This window comes from Rhynchophorus ferrugineus, unplaced genomic scaffold (genome assembly GCF_030347505.1).
Source record: "Rhynchophorus ferrugineus isolate W39M unplaced genomic scaffold, kcgeb_rfMv2 rfM8, whole genome shotgun sequence".
Taxonomy (NCBI): Eukaryota; Metazoa; Arthropoda; class Insecta; order Coleoptera; family Curculionidae; genus Rhynchophorus; species Rhynchophorus ferrugineus.
In genome coordinates this window covers 20,045,803-20,062,217 of record NW_027472587.1, presented here as the reverse complement: position 1 = coordinate 20,062,217, position 16,415 = coordinate 20,045,803, and the positions used below count along the sequence as shown (strand labels likewise).

Here is a 16,415-nt window from a genome sequence, read left to right as displayed (position 1 = left end):
TATTTCCATCAACGTATCTTTGTTTAAACCAAAATTGAAACCAGCATAACTCAATATGTTTTGGATTTAACAGAATCACTTCTTCATTTGAGTCGAACGGATCCACGATTCCACGGACCATTATTTTGACGGTTAAGACTGCTAGGTTAGATTTAGGAAGATTTGAATGTGGCGTCATCTATATATTAGGCCAGGAATTAGTAAGTTTTTGTAGTATTGTGATGAAAAAGACAGGTTAAAACATATTTAAATAGAAATTTACAGTATCTGCGCCTTACTATACAATTAAGCGCGTATAGAAATATAGAAAAATATATATGCAATTTTTAGGTTTCTTCCTTTAAATTTACAACAAAAATCTAATGTTATACGAGAATTACACGACTTTTCCTGATTATATATACACGGAAAAAATGCAAGAAAGCGTAAACTTTGCTTTTTTATCTACGCCGCGGTAAGCAAAACATCGCTCTTGGCATTTTACCAACTATTTTTGTACAATTAGTAAAAATAAGGTTTAATAATTTTTGCCAAAAAAATGCTGCAGATTTTGCTCGGCATAACTTGGAAAATTAATTCGTTCATAATAGCAGGATGACAATCTATGATGACGTTGTAATGGAGATGATTCTTTTTCATTTTCTGTGATGTGAGAAGAAGCCGAAGTCAAGGGGAGACAAGTCTGATGAATAAGTAGGACGTTTTTCTTCTCAATTTGTCTTCCAGTATTTTTGTGACGATTTCTGTTGATGTTTTTCATGTACACTTTTCAAGGTCACATCTTTATCGTTCTCGTTTTAGTAATTTTTATAAAGTGCGAAAAATTGAAGAGACTGTCTGACGATTGATATCGTTTTCCTCTAAAGGTGGAAGCTACACAACAGATGGCCTTTGATTGGGTAGCGGAGAATTGGTATTTTCTGGAGGACAAGAAGGAGGCCATCGTGGTTTGTAACAACGTCCTGCAGTGGTGCAACGTACTGGTGGAGAACGAGCTGGGAAAACCCAGGTGTGTCCTCGTATTACTTTTTGTCGTTTTCCGTAATAACATGATATTTTTAGAGCTCTTGCCCTGGACCCCACCACCGGTTACATGTTCTTCACGAAATGGGGAACGTCGCTGCCGATGCTAGAACGATGCAATCTGGATGGGACCGGAAGGAAAGCTATTGTAGATGTGAAGATCGTGTACCCCTATGGTTACTTCGCTTGCCACCACATCCGGCTCGGTTTAACCGACTTCTTTTGCAGGTGTAACGGTCGACTATCCCACGAAATACGTCTTCTGGGTGGACACCTATTTGGATTACGTGGAGAAGGTCGATTACGAAGGCAAGAACCGGAAGACCATAGCGCGGGGGGTGAACGTGCGCAATGCCTATGGCGTCAGCGTGTTCCAGAACCGCATCTTCCTCTCCTCCTGGTACAACAACAGCATCCTGGAGTTCGACAAGTTCTCCAGCAAGGACGCCAGCCTGATGGTGAAGAGCGTTGTGTCGAACATCAGTCGGCCCTTCAACGTTCACATCTTCCACAGGCAACGTCAACCAGATGGTAAGATATATATTAAAATTAAAATACGACTTAATGGTCAATCTGCGGTTTGGTTTGTCTCGAATATGGTGATAATTTCTCGTCGAATTACCGCATCGTGAATTATTTAAATTCGTTTTTAACTCAATTGTTCCCATGGTTATTATTAAACGATAACATCAATGTTTAGCCGCTTTGTTCGATAGTCTGCGGTTTAATATGGATAGTCTATGATCGCCGTAGCTGTTTATAGAATGACGCACAAAAGCTCAGTTTTCAAGGAATAATCAGTCAGATTTGGTGAAACGTTAACAATCGCCGGTACACTTAAGTATAAACTTTTTGACTGTATGAGGAGAATCATCGTTTATTGAATGTCAATAATATATGACATGGTTCATTTGAACTACTGATTTTGATATACTTGATGTGGGATATACTGATGTGCTTATTTTAGACTATATGAGGAAAACCACTAAATTTTGTATGTTGATAATATATGACAGGGTTCGTTGGAACCACCGCTTCTGATATGCAGGTATTTTGAACTTGACGTAGAATAAAGTGATCTGTTTGTTTTACACCATATGAGAAGAAGCACTGTTCATTGAATGTCGATAATATATGACAGGGTTCATTGGAACTACTGCTTCTGATGTGCAGGTATTTTGAACTTGACGTGGGATAAAGTGATCTGCTTGTTTTAAACCACTGTTCATTGAATGTCGATAAAATATGACAGGGTTCATTGGAACTACTGCTTCTGATATGCAGGTATTTTGAACTTGACGTGGGATAAAGTGATCTGCTTGTTTTAAACCATATGAGAATAACCACTGTTCATTGAATGTCGATAATATATGACAGGGTTCATTGGAACTATTGCTTCTGATATGCGGGTATTTTAAACGTGAACATGGGATAGACTTATTTGCTTGTTAGACTGTATGCTGAGAATCACTGTTTATTGAATGTGGATATATAGCAATCTTTATTTTAAATTCTGCTTCTGTTATGTTGATGCGGGATAGACTGATCTGCTGGTTTTGGACTGTATGACGAGAATCACTGTTTATTGAATGTCGATAATATATGACACTGTCTATTTGAACTACTGCTTTTGATATGGTGGGATGTTGAGCTTTCTCCTCATATTTCTACGTCACTGTTTATTGAATATAAATAATATATGATAGGGTTCATTTGAACTGCTTATTTGCTACTGTTAGCTGATTGATAATGTATCTTATCATGTTATATATATATATGTCTAATTAGCGAGGATTGGTGTTGAACAGAGTTGATTTGACTGTTGATTAGAATTTCTTAAATAATATTTTCTTAAAATAATTGACTGATTGATTAAAGTTACCGACTGTTAACTGTAATGATTATTCTAGTGGCCCATCCTTGTAAGACCTCACCATGCGACCACCTATGTATATCGTCGTGGACATCAACAGGCGTTGCTGTGAAGAAATGCATGTGCGCCTCTGGCTATATCTCTTTCGCGGACAGATGCATTATCAAGACCCCGGACATGTTCATGCTGGTGGCCAAATACACGCCACAGTCGATCAGGGGCATCGACCTGACGTCCGGCCGGGACATCATGGTACCCCTGATGAAGGTCGGCGTGCCCCGGGTGCTGGAGTTCGACGCCGCCACCAAGTCCATCATCTACAGTAACGATCAGGACGAGACGTTGGAGAGCGTCCAGATCGACTCGGTAGGGTTCGTCCAAAGTATCACCAGACGGCTCCGGATCAAAACCACGTGTCTTTCCAGATCAACGCTACCAAAATCCTGATGGATAATGTGAAGTCCGAGACGCTGGCCCTGGACTGGACCACCGGCAACCTGTACTACAACAACTGGAAGAAGGGCGTGATCGGGGTGATGAAGTTGGCCAATTCCTCCGTCAGCAAGACGCTGATTCGCAGCTCGGTGACCTCCAGCCCATCTTGTCTGACTCTGGATCCCAGTAGAGGTACGACTCCTTCTATTCACCGTCGTTCCTCGGAGGAATACAGGTTTATCTTTCAGGTATCATGTTCTGGGTGGACTGGGTGACCAAGGACACGGAGAAGGGAAGAATCATGACGGCCAACATGGACGGTACCAACCAGAGGGAGTTCCTGAGCGAGAACTTGCACTGGCCAAGCGGCATGGCCATCGATTCGAAAGCCGGACGCCTGTACTGGATCGACAAGCAGCTGCGGCACCTGGAGAGCATCACCTTGGAGGGGAAAGATCGGCGAGTCGATATCAGTAAAAAATCACCCGTTTTATTATCACCGCTGTTATGTCATTTACGTTTTCCACAGACGACACCAACGACTCTTTGAAACTGATCTTCGGTCCCGACAGGACTCTGTACTTCGTCAATACGATGAGAGGCATCGTGATGAGCTACAAGAAGGAAAGCGGCATGAAGAAGGTGTACGATGGCAACGCGCTGCTGCATGACTTAACCATTTTTGACACCAACAGAGTAAGTGCTTAACACTATCATGTTTCTTTCGAAAATAAAATTTAAAGACGATAATCACCTGGAACAATGTCTGAACTATATCGTGGGTGTGATAAAATCTCCTATACGGAGTTTTCAGTTTGTTGACCAGACTCTGAAATGACATGTTATGGTGATTTGATGTTCTGGAAGTATTTTCTAGTTTTGGAAATATTTTAATTTTTTCATGTATTTATTATTCCTTGTCTCGTTTTATTACCTTCTTTTTTATATTACATTCCTTCGTCTTTACCATACATTCTTCCTCATCTTTGATGCTATTATTCAAAATAAACATTAGTATTACCTTGATTGTTTTGCTTATGTTTTTTTTTACAATTCTCTACTCATTATTTTCCTTGCTTTCCTTTATTTCTCTTATACTTATCACACTTTTCCTCTTATATATTTATTCATATGTTATTCCAAGTCTCAGTCTATATATAGATGTAATTTCTGAATTTTATTATATCTTCTTCATTGAATTCTGTCTTCCTTTGTTCCAAATTGGCATTATTATATATATTATATCATTAAGTTAAATCGAGTCTTGTTAAAATGGAAGTATTAGTGACTTTCTTTATTTCAGCTATATAGTTATGTGGGTGTCAAAGTTAAACTTTACCTGCGATTGCCGACAATTCATTAAGTTGTAAGAGTTTTTTTTTTCAGAAAACTGACATTCCCAGCAATTGTAGCGCATGTCCCGACCTATGCTTGAGAACTAGCGGTGGCCTGGTGACCTGCAGCTGCCGAAACGGTTACGAGTACTCGTCGGACAAGAAGGACTGCGTAGAGATACCCAACTACGAGGAGCCGGTGTTCTGTCCTAAGGTTGTAGCACTTTCAGGTTGCCCCCGATCGAACTATGTAGTGTGTCTGCTTCCAGGATAACTTCAAGTGCGGCAATACGTGCGTGCCCAAGTCATATCTTTGCGACGGAGTGAAAAACTGTCCGGATGGGTCTGACGAGAGCACCGCGCCAGGTGGACCTTGCGAGAACTATAAATGTGGCGAACGACAGACGAAGTGTGATAATACGACGTGTATAGGTAAGCCTTATCGATGATCGTTTTTTATCATATAACGTCGAAGATTTTTTTTTGCAAAAATATAATTGTGAGCGTAAGTATTGTCGATCATTAGGCAGTACTTTCTACATTTATCAGACTGTTTTGGACTATTTGCATTCGATCGTTTCCAGCGCTAGCTCTATCGCGACGCACACTTGTGTAACTGTTAGGCAACCAAATAAATATCTTACGTTCAGCAAACGAGGTAGATGACCGGTTAAACACCAAAGTTAAGCGGTCTAAAATTCTGTTCGAATTCTGAGTCGGATTCGCGTCTTGTGCGGGTCAGAGAGTCTGACTAGTCTGACTGTCAGAGGGTCTGCGTGGGAGTTAAAAAAATCGAATGTAGGGAGGGTACTGACCAGTTTTCTGTCTTTCCACTTCTCCGTCAGCTCACCACTGGGCTTGTGACGGCGAGAAGGACTGTCAGGACGGATCCGATGAAGACCCGAAGCTCTGCTCGAAGATATGTCCTGTGAATCAGTTCATCTGCAAAATATCGAAGAGGTGCATCCCGTCAGTGTGGAAGTGCGACCACGTGATCGACTGCGGACCCAACGACGAGAGCGACGAGCTGGACTGCGTGGTGACGACGTGTGACGTCACGGAATTTACCTGTCACGTAAGCGCGAGTTCCTTCCCGGGGAACACACTCTGTTGTACGGCGTCCGTCTTCCTTTCCAGAACGGCCAGTGCATCTTCAGCAACTTCTACTGCGACGGCATCAAGGACTGTCAGGACGGCTCGGACGAGGAAGGCTGCATCAAGTGCAACTCCAAGACGGAGATTTTCTGTCCGGCCACGTCGGAGTGCCTTCCCCAGGTGGTCAGGTGTGTTGTTCTTCGCCCTACCCGCTTTCGGCTTTGTCAGTAACTCGTTCTTTTACCAGATGCGACGGCAAGATCGATTGCCCCGATGGTACCGACGAGAGGTTCTGCGACAAGAAGCAGTGCGAACCCAACGAGTTCCAGTGCGACAGCTACGAATGCATTCCTAAGGTAAATCGTCATTTATGTCCCATAGTTCTTCATAACTCATATATTGCCAGAAAATAGTTATCGTTGGAACATTTTGCTAAGCCATCCACCAATATTCTTAATAGTAAATAATACATTAATATTTTCGATATATAAAAAAGGTACACTCAAACTTTCATAACTCACTTTAATAGAAACAAGATATCCCATGAACAGTCGTTTGTTCATTCATTATTTGTTTCGTTGAGGAAGGAAGCTTCGTTAACGCCTAGTTTTTAAATCGCCCAATGAGCATCTTTCACTGGTTGTTGTTTCGACCAATAAAGTATATTATAAGAAACTAATTGTCGTTGGAACATACGTGTTTAATACTTTAATATTTTCTATTAGAAAAACAAACTTTCATAACTCATTTTAGTGAAAGAAAAACAAGTATACATTAAGTTCCAACACAAAATCATATTGTTAATGCGGCCGTGAGAATATCCGATGAACAGTTGTTTGGTTGGAGTAGGGGAGCTTAGTCAACGCCTACTTTTTTAAATTGTCCAGTAATAATCGTTGGCTGATTGTTGCTCCGACCAATGAAATTGAATTAGGACACCACTAATAGCTTTTGGCGAACGCTCATAGATTATAGAGTAGTGGGTTTTTTGCTACGCTATAATTTTGGAACTCTAGTTGTTCGAGTGCGATTCCGATTTGGATTGTGCTGACGGTACGGACGAGAGGAACTGCGACGCGTCCAAGATGCGCAACACCACTGAGTACAAGCAGAAACAGTTCTGCATACCGCCCAACAGGGCCTGCGACAACGCCACCAAGTGCCTGATGCCCGATCAGCTCTGCGACCAAAAACCAGGTTCGCGATTTTCGATTTTTTTTTCTCTCGTTCGTGATGAATCAGGCCTTTTTCTTTCAGATTGCGATGATGGCACCGACGAAGGAAGTCACTGCGAAATAGTACCGATATCGCCGTTGAACTGCGAATATCCTTTAAGGTAAGTAATAATATAAAAAATATATTTAACGTCTCTACAACCGATGAACGGTTGCGAGGTGTAAGATAATAGTTAACTGTTCATTGAGTGCGTATGTCGAATGGTTTTGCTACCTGTTCATTGAATTAATGGTACTATTAATGTTGTGTTCACTCCACAATCTCTTGGGAAATCGTTTTTGTTGTTTTCTTCTGAGCAAATTGAAACCGGATAATGGTTTATTGAATAACTATATTTATATGTAAAACATTAAGGGTTTCGTAGAGTAACATGCGCAAACTTAATGAACGGTTGCGCATTTTGAAGTGATTGCTACTTGTTCATTGAATCAGTGGTGGGTTTAATATTGTTTTCTTTCCACAATCATTCATTGAATTCAGAGGAGTTAATTGAAATGTTATAAGAAATATATAAAAGAAATTTCGAACCTTTTTGGATAGATTATGCGATAACGACACCAAATGCTTGGATGTGGAACAGTTGTGCGACGGCCACGCGGACTGTATCGACCAATCAGACGAAGGGATGCGATGCATGGACAGGATGTGCGAGCACAGCTTCGTTTGTTCCCACGAGTGTCACAACGCGCCCGAAGGAGTCGTCTGTACATGCCCCCCTGAGCTTCATCTGCAGGTAAATCTTCAAACACCATCACCTCCATGAATCACCCGCTCTCTTGCAGCCCGACCGAACCCACTGCTTGGACACGCATCCCTGCGAGTCGTGGGGTGTCTGTTCCCAGACGTGCGTGCCCAGGGGATCCCGATACCTCTGCACCTGCTCAGACGGCTACGTTCTGCAAAAGGACGGGTTCTCCTGCAAGAGCACCGACAGCGCCTCGCCCTACGTCACCTTCTCCAACCGCAACGAGCTCCGCAGCATCGATCTGCGCAGCTTCAGCCAGAAGGTGCTGATGCCGAACCTGAAGAACACCATCGCATTGGATTTCTACCACTCGAACGGATCGGACATGTTGTTCTGGACCGACGTGCTCGACGACAAGATCTACCGCGGTCACGTGGTGGGCGGTTCACTGAGCGACCACGAGGTGGTCGTCCACACGGGTCTGTCGACGGCCGAGGGTTTGGCTGTGGACTGGATCGGGCAGAACCTCTACTGGGTGAGTATGAGCTCCCGCCCGATGGTCTCGTCGTTCAACATTGTCGCGTTTAGGTCGAGAGCAACCTGGATCAGATCGAGGTGGCCAAACTGAACGGGAGCTTCAGAAGGACCCTGGTCGCCGGAGATATGGAGAGTCCCAGAGCTATTGTGGTGGACCCTCGCGACGGGTACGGTATCAGTTGTCTTCCATCTTCGATGACCAAAGAACAATTGTGCATTTTTTTATTACAGGTATTTGTTTTGGACAGACTGGGATAATGCTGCTCCAAGGATCGAGCGGTGCTCCTTGGCAGGACTCGACAGGAAGATCATAGTACACATGAATATGTTCTATAAAGCCGGCTGGCCTAACGGACTTACTCTGGATTACACTATGAGAAGGTAATACTCATAAAGCAATAAACAAACATACCGTAAATAGATAACACGGCTTAATTGTTGTTTGATAAGTAACGTAACAGCGTCATCTACCGGTAATAAAAAATAATACCGTCCGAACCATCTGAGATATAGACTTTAAGCATTTTGGTATAACTTTAAACACATATATTATTTATTCTTCGCATATACATATAATTCATACAATTTGGGAACATTGCGAGTCAATTTTTTTTTAATATCTCGGTGGCTGTGACAATTCTTGGTAAATATTTTCCAGGGTCTACTGGGCTAACGACGATCTAATTCTAACCATACCTGCGCCATCTATTGAAAATAAACATAATAGCGTTTGAACATAGCGTCAGTTATACATTTTGTCTGAAGTATAGACCGTTTAAGTATTTTGGTATAATTTTAAACCCATTTATTATTTATTCTCCACATATACATACAATTCATACAATTTGGCAACGTTGCGAGCTAAAACTTTTTTTTAATATCTCAGTGGCTGTGACGGTTCTTGATAAATATTTTCCAGAGTCTACTGGGCTGATGCGCGATCCGATTCTATTCATACCTGTAACTACGACGGCTTGGACCACCATCTGGTCATTAGCAACCAGGAGTTCCTGTCGCATCCTTTCGCCATCTCGCTTTACGAGAACTACGTCTATTGGACGGATTGGCGGACGAACAGCGTGGTCAGGGCCAACAAATGGACTGGAGGGGATATAGTGGTCATTCAAGTAAGGTTCCACGAAACCGTCTAAGACATAACCATCATCGTCCGTTTTTCAGAGGACACTTACCCAACCTTTCGACATCAAAATCATCCATCCCAGCAGACAACCACCGGGAAAGAACCCGTGCGGTACCAACAACGGCGGATGTTCGCACTTGTGCCTGATCCATCTCAACGACAGCTACCGCTGCGATTGTCCCCACATCTCCCGACTCAGCGAAGACAACAAGACCTGCATCATCAACGAGCGCGTGTTGCTCATCGCTCGTAACAGCGAAATCAGGGGTGTGGACATCGACCAGCCTTACTACCACATCATACCGTTGATCAGCGTGGCCCAGGGCCTCAGCTCTGTCCAGTTGGAGTATTACGCGAAAAATAGGAGCTTGTACTGGGCTGATTCTAATAGTGACGCGGTGAGGAGGGTCAACCTCACCCAAGGACCCGTACAGACTCTCATTGACACAGGACTGCATCAATTATCGGGGTTGGCTGTTGACTGGGTGTCCAATCTTTTGTTCGTAAGCTTTGGGAACGGCATAAGTAAGTGTTTGCATATATTTTTTAATATTTCCGGTTATAAATAAACTATCAGACATGAGAAAGTCTCACTGTAATATAAACTGCTGCCAAAAGTGGTGTAATAACTAAATCACAGCTATTGCTGATTATAAATAGTCACTTTAATCATTTCCATCTATTGACATTTTTCTTCTTTATATACAGATGTAGGGCTTGCATTTTTATATCTGTATATAAAATATGTTGTCAAAAGATTAATTAGTATTTATAGCAAACATTGCTATACAACCCCATATTTGCACCCCATAGGTCCATATTGGCTTTATAATTGTATTATAGATCAACCTCTTTGATTTTAGATCAAGTTGAGAGTATCCTCCGACTAGCCAGTATAGTTGGTTTATTTTTGTTCTAATGTGTTTTGCTTTTTGTCTAACGTGTTACCAAAAAATGTATTAATAATTATGTTAAACATTTTTGATTATAAAATTATATTTCATGAACTAACTAACGTTTCGTAGTTGTTTCAAATTTGGACGGAGCTTACAGCAGCGTGCTGATCGAGAACCAAAAGGTTCTCTCGGTGGCCGTGTACCCGACCATAGGCAAGCTCTACTGGATCAAAAAGGAGAACAGTACCTGCTCGCTGGAAAGCTGCGACATGGACGGCTCCAACGTACAAACGCTAGTACCCAAACTGAGCGTGGAGACGCGAAGCCTGGTGGTCGATCTGGAATCGAACCGACTGTACTGGGTCAGCGGATTCGAGGTGATGTATTCAAATCTGGATGGTACCGGCGTCACCAAGCTGGACCTGCCCTCCAACGTCACCGTCACCGCCATCACGGTCTACAAGGGCAAGATTTATTATGCTGATGACATACAAGCCTCCATCTACGTAGTGGATAAGACCAAGGGTTACAAGTCGTTATTCAAGACGTTGAGGAATAGTACCAATGCCGTGGTGGCTCTGAGGATATACGACGCAGCTGAACAATCAGGTAAAACAATGAATTTCTATTAATTTATCTTTTATGAATCACATGAATCAGTAAAACACTTTTTGTTTCAATATGTACAGGGAGTCATCCATGCCAGAACAACAATGCGGGATGCCAGCAACTCTGCTTGCCCAAGACGTCGTCCAGTTATCGGTGTAGATGCGCCACGGGTAATGCCCAAACCAACCAAAACGAACATCCCGATCCTAATTTCTTTGTCATTCGATAGGATACGTAGAAGATCCGGATGATTTCCACAAGTGCCTGGCCTTAGACGACTTCATCCTGTACTCGCTGAGCTGGATGATCGAGGGACGCGCTTTGAACGGATCCAACGGCACGAAAGTCCTAGGTCCCGTATCTAAGGTGGCCAGCGCTACGACTTTGGACTATCTGGCGAAGGACGACACAATATTCTGGGCCGACTCAGAGAACGGACAGATAATAAGCGCGAGACGAGACGGTGAACACATCCGTTGAAACTGAGACCCACCTCGAGACTATTTCGTTTTATTTTATCTTTCAGGGACAAAGAGGAGCGTCATAATGGGCCAGGTCGAGGTAGCGGATGTTCAGAGTTACGACTGGCTCAGCTGCATGGCGGTGGATTGGGTCTCCAACAATATCTATTGGTGCGACGCGAAAAGGAACACCATCAGCGTCATGCGAAGCGATGGCACCAAAGAGCACGTGATTTTCAACGATACCGTGAAGCCCAACGCCATCGCTCTGGATCCTGTACATGGTGTGCTGGTTTGGGCTGGTCAGAATAGGTGAATAAATGAATAAAGATTTTGTTAAACTAGCTAGATTGTTGAGTGTGCATGAGTTCTTGTTTTAATCATTCAGATTTATTAAAAATAGCTTTGTTTAAAAATCGAAGGGATTAATAGTTGTTTGAGCTTTGTTGTTAACTTTGTGGAACAGCTTTAGGTTTTCCTCTCTGTTTATATTTCTCCAAATTGTATCCAGATTTTCTTTTTTGTCTCTTTTGATATTCTTTTTATTTTTGCTCTGCTTTTTTATATATGGTAGTTTTCAGTTAACTATTCAATCCTTCATTTATTAGCTTTATAATTTGGTTGCCAATACTTTATCTATTTTTTAAATCTAGAATGGAAATAGCGACATTAGATGGTAAGAACAGAAGGGCGCTGTTGGACGAACAGAGGAAGATAATGGACATTACCCTGGGTACGGAGAAGCAAGTGGTGTACTTCAGCGACAGCAACGTCTTCACCATCGAAAAAATCAACTACAACGGGTCTGAGCATAAGGTAGTCGCGTGTTGCTCTCGCCGTTGTGTTGTTGAGACGCTCCATCTTGTTACAGGTCCTATTGAATCACTCCCTGGTCAAGCCGCTGGGACTCACGCATTTCCAGGACCATCTGTATTGGCTGGACGCCGATTACGCCAAGGGCAGCATCCGCAGAGCTCCGGTCAGCAACCTGTCGGATTTCGCGGTGCTGGCCCAAGATCTGGGAGTCTCTCTCACCGACATTCAGATTTACTCGACCAAACGCCAAGGTAGGTTCTTTGTCGTCGCTGATTCTATCGCTATATCTATAGAGTAATAGAAGGAAAACTCAATAGGGGTCTCCAAAGAATAGTTTTATTACATCCAATATCTGGATGGGGTTGTAATAGCCCGTTCAAGTTCAATGTTTATTAACATGAATAAATTTACCCCAATGTACAGCAAATACGCGGTAACGATCATAAATTGCTTTCATATTTGTTGTTTTCATACTAAACACTCACTATTTCCTACGTAGGGCACACTGAAAATGGTGCCCAAAACAAATAAACAACAGATGCACGATTAAAACGATTAATAATTTCAGAGCAGTGTCATCTAGATATAGAACGTCGCGAAATACTTATCTAAAAAGTTAAATATCTATCTTCTCAGTGACTATATCGCCTATTCCTTCTAGCTGGAACGAATCCCTGTGGCAAAGACAACGGAGGATGCGAGCAGATGTGTTTCTACAACGGCACCCATCCGGTGTGCTCTTGCTCCCACGGTATGGTGGCCCGCGACGGTAAATCCTGCGTCCCCTTCGACACCTTCATCGTCTACTCGAAGATCATGAGCTTGGACTCTATCCACCTGATCGGCGAGAAGGACCTGCGCAATTCCCCGTATCCCAGCATAAGGAACGAGTCCCGCTTCAAGAACGCCATCGGCCTGACCTTCAGCTACAAGCACCAGGTCCTGTTCTTCTCCGATATCCAGAAGGGCAACATCCAGGCCGTTCACTTCAACGGTACGGGGTACAAGACGGTAGTGGACAAGCAGGGATCGATCGAGGGACTGGCTTACGAACAGGCGAGTTTCTAAACGTGTTTTCTTTTTTTGGTGGCTTTAACTCATCCCCTCTGTCGACCTCTAGGTGAGCCATGCTCTGTACTTCACCAGCATCACGCACGCTACCATCAGCAGGGTGGCCTTGACTCAACAACTGACCAACGCCAGTGCCGTGGAGGTGGTGGTCAAATTGAGGGACCAGGACAAGCCGAGAGGTATAGCGGTGGATTCCTGTGGAGAGCGAGTATATTGGACCAATTGGAATACGCATCAACCAAGCGTCGACAGAGTTTTCTTCACTGGGTAAGTTAAATCTACGTAGAAATATCTATATCATGCTCATCATGCATTTCATCTGCTCTCTTAAATCTTCTTTATAAAATCTTCCAATATGTTCCAAATCACTACAGCAGACCCCCTAATATATACTAACTCACTACATAGTATAAAACAAAGTCGCCTTTTCTGTCCCTATATCCCTATGTGCGCTTAAATCTTTAAAACTACGCAACGGATTTTGATGCGGTTTTTTTCAATAGATAGAGTGATTCAAGAGGAAGGTTTATATGTATAATACATGCATAATATACTAAGGCAACATTGCTAATTTTAGAGGTTTCTAACGTGATGTCGTAAATTAACCTATTTTTTTAGGCTTATTTAGCAATTAGCAAAAACGCTGCCTAACCCTACGAGTTAGATCAAATTAATGTACTACAGTATTGTACACCATAAAAAGGTCTACAAAAAAGTCCGCGATGGTATATGTTTATCTTTTAGGGATAACCCACATTAACCATTTTTATTGTTTACTTTTTACGTGAGAAAATGGCTTATTTACGAAGCTATTTTAAGCAATACGGCATTAATCCTTATCGAATTAAGTACCTTAAATACAGTGTGCAATTAATATAGATCAATATGGTTCTTTACAGCATGTAAATTAAACAAATATTTTCGGAGATATTACAAATTTAAAATTTGCGTTTAAAAATGTGTAATGTAATAAAAATTGTATGAATTTAGATATTCCAAAGATAGCAGGAAATCTTCATAGTAAGTATAGGGGAAGAGGAATTGTTTTACTCCAAATTTAATGCGTGCAGTCCAAGGGCAGTAATGAATGAACCAAAAATATATTTTATGCCCGTGCAAAGTCGGAGCGGGCCGCTATGTTTTTATATACAACGTTCATATTTTTTCTGTAGTGTATTTAATTTAGTATCAGCATTGCACCCGTGCGAAGCCGGGGCGGGTCGCTAGTCCATAATATTCTCTAGTTATATATCCTAAAATTCCAAATATTTAGTAGACTGATTGAATTCTATAACATATTTTAGGGATATTAAAATTTAAAATTTATTTACTTGGTGTATAACAGGTCAATTGAAAAGTCCCCGGTCTGACAAATAAATGGCGTTACTAGAATTAAATCTATATTTGTTTTAGTTAGCCCTTACCCTCAAAAGATGCGTGTATAAATTTGGCAGCTGTCGGATCATTAGTTTTTGAATTATAGCATTTTGAGTGAAGCAACTTTTGTTATTGTGAAAAAAATGGATAAAAACGTGATGAAATGAGCACCGAAGACGGTGAACGCAGTGGACGCCAAAAAGAGGTTGTTACCGACGAAAACATTTTAAAAATCCACAAAATAATTTTGAATTACCGTAAATTGGCATTAAATGAAATAGTAGGCACTCTGAAGATATCAACTGAACGTGTACATATCATTCACGAATATTTGGGTATGAGAAAGCTCTGTGCAAAGTGAATGCCGTGCGAGCTTACTTTTGACCAAAAAAACGACGAGTTGATGATTTGGAGCAGTGTTTGAAGATGACCAAGCATAATAAACCCGAGTTTTTGCGTCGATATATGACAATGGATGAAACATGGCTCCATCATTTCACTCCGAAGTTATCCGAGTGGACTACACGCGATGAACCCGCCCCAAAGTGTGGGAAAACGCAACAGTCGGCTAACAAGGTTATGACGTCTGTATTTGCTTCGAATTGCTTCCTCATCCGCCGTATTTGCCAGATCTGGCACCCAGCGACTATTTCCTGTTCTCAGATCCCAAAAGAATGCTCGCTGGGAAGAAATTTTCGTCGAATGAAGAGGTGATCGCCGAAATTGAGGCCTATTTTGAAGTAAAGGGCACATCGTGCTACAAAAATGGTATCGAAAAGAAGTTGGAGGATCGCTATAATCAGTGTATCACCCTGGAAGGGAATTATGTTGAATAAAAAAATCTAATTTTGCCAAAAAATGTGTTTTTTTATGGTGGGCCGGGGACTTTTCAATTGACCTGTTAATAAGGCAGTTGAAACAGACAAAGAAGACAATTTTGTTTTGTTTATTCACTATGTCAAATTTGCGCTATATTTTTTAATCTCAATCTCTTATTCATATATTTTATGTTGTATGTAGCTATGACAGAAAATCCATCATCACAACTGACATCCGCATGCCAAACGCCCTCACCCTGGACCACAAGGCTCAGAAGTTGTACTGGGGCGACGCCAGGCTGGACAAGATCGAGAGATGCGAGTACGACGGAACGAAACGGTCGGTACTCGCGTAATCTCGTCACTTTTCCCATTATCATCGTCGTTCCTCGCGTGATTTCCAGGGTGGTACTAGCCAAGATGACCCCACAACATCCCTTCGGTCTGGCGGTCTACGGCGATTTCATCTACTGGTCGGACTGGATAGTAAAGGCCGTCATCAGGGCGGACAAGCTCACCGGACAGAACTTTGTCATGTTGCGCAAGGATACCGTCAAGTAGTACCTTGTTGTTTTCTTAGGTTGGGATCGGTTTCACGTAGGTTTATTTTCAGACCGATGGGTATCGTGGCCATAGCCGAAGACACGGAGGACTGTTTCTCAAATCCTTGTCTGAAGAACAACGGAGGCTGCGAGGAGTATTGCAACCTATTGCCCTATGGTGAGGTGGAATGTTCTTGTACCAACGGACGCATATTGCAAAATGGTAGGTGCATTAGCACAGACAGTACCAAATGCACCATTACAGAAGATAGGTAAGTAGTGTTATTTGTGGTTCGTATAATATTTGGTGACTGAATATAGTTTAAAAAGAACAATTTTTAATAACTTTCTTAGACTTTTGATGGTAGTGGTGGTAGGTGATTGTTGCTTGTATTATGCCATATTAACTGAGGTCATTCTATTTCTTGAAAAAAAAAGAACATTTTGTTATTAGTCCCAAGGATGA

The 16,415-nt window shown here is 42.1% G+C and overlaps 1 protein-coding gene across 1 annotated transcript in view; it reads left to right on the top strand.

The window, feature by feature from the left end:
• The window catches only part of LRP1 (LDL receptor protein 1), a 55,112-nt gene that overhangs the window by 24,295 nt on the left and 14,402 nt on the right, over positions 1-16,415 (top strand). The window contains exons 7-37 of the mRNA XM_076412801.1: positions 867-1,009; positions 1,063-1,199; positions 1,252-1,554; positions 2,934-3,262; positions 3,322-3,523; positions 3,580-3,804; positions 3,861-4,027; positions 4,718-4,879; positions 4,935-5,097; positions 5,511-5,740; positions 5,803-5,948; positions 6,008-6,116; positions 6,777-6,957; positions 7,018-7,096; positions 7,537-7,729; positions 7,779-8,216; positions 8,270-8,385; positions 8,450-8,599; positions 9,138-9,345; positions 9,398-9,884; positions 10,385-10,864; positions 10,945-11,034; positions 11,094-11,327; positions 11,391-11,637; positions 11,979-12,141; positions 12,197-12,392; positions 12,803-13,197; positions 13,262-13,479; positions 15,610-15,747; positions 15,812-15,964; positions 16,021-16,221. Of these exons, the coding sequence (XP_076268916.1) occupies positions 867-1,009; positions 1,063-1,199; positions 1,252-1,554; positions 2,934-3,262; positions 3,322-3,523; positions 3,580-3,804; positions 3,861-4,027; positions 4,718-4,879; positions 4,935-5,097; positions 5,511-5,740; positions 5,803-5,948; positions 6,008-6,116; positions 6,777-6,957; positions 7,018-7,096; positions 7,537-7,729; positions 7,779-8,216; positions 8,270-8,385; positions 8,450-8,599; positions 9,138-9,345; positions 9,398-9,884; positions 10,385-10,864; positions 10,945-11,034; positions 11,094-11,327; positions 11,391-11,637; positions 11,979-12,141; positions 12,197-12,392; positions 12,803-13,197; positions 13,262-13,479; positions 15,610-15,747; positions 15,812-15,964; positions 16,021-16,221 (6,683 nt within the window). The remainder of the gene's footprint in view (positions 1-866; positions 1,010-1,062; positions 1,200-1,251; positions 1,555-2,933; positions 3,263-3,321; positions 3,524-3,579; positions 3,805-3,860; positions 4,028-4,717; positions 4,880-4,934; positions 5,098-5,510; positions 5,741-5,802; positions 5,949-6,007; positions 6,117-6,776; positions 6,958-7,017; positions 7,097-7,536; positions 7,730-7,778; positions 8,217-8,269; positions 8,386-8,449; positions 8,600-9,137; positions 9,346-9,397; positions 9,885-10,384; positions 10,865-10,944; positions 11,035-11,093; positions 11,328-11,390; positions 11,638-11,978; positions 12,142-12,196; positions 12,393-12,802; positions 13,198-13,261; positions 13,480-15,609; positions 15,748-15,811; positions 15,965-16,020; positions 16,222-16,415) is intronic.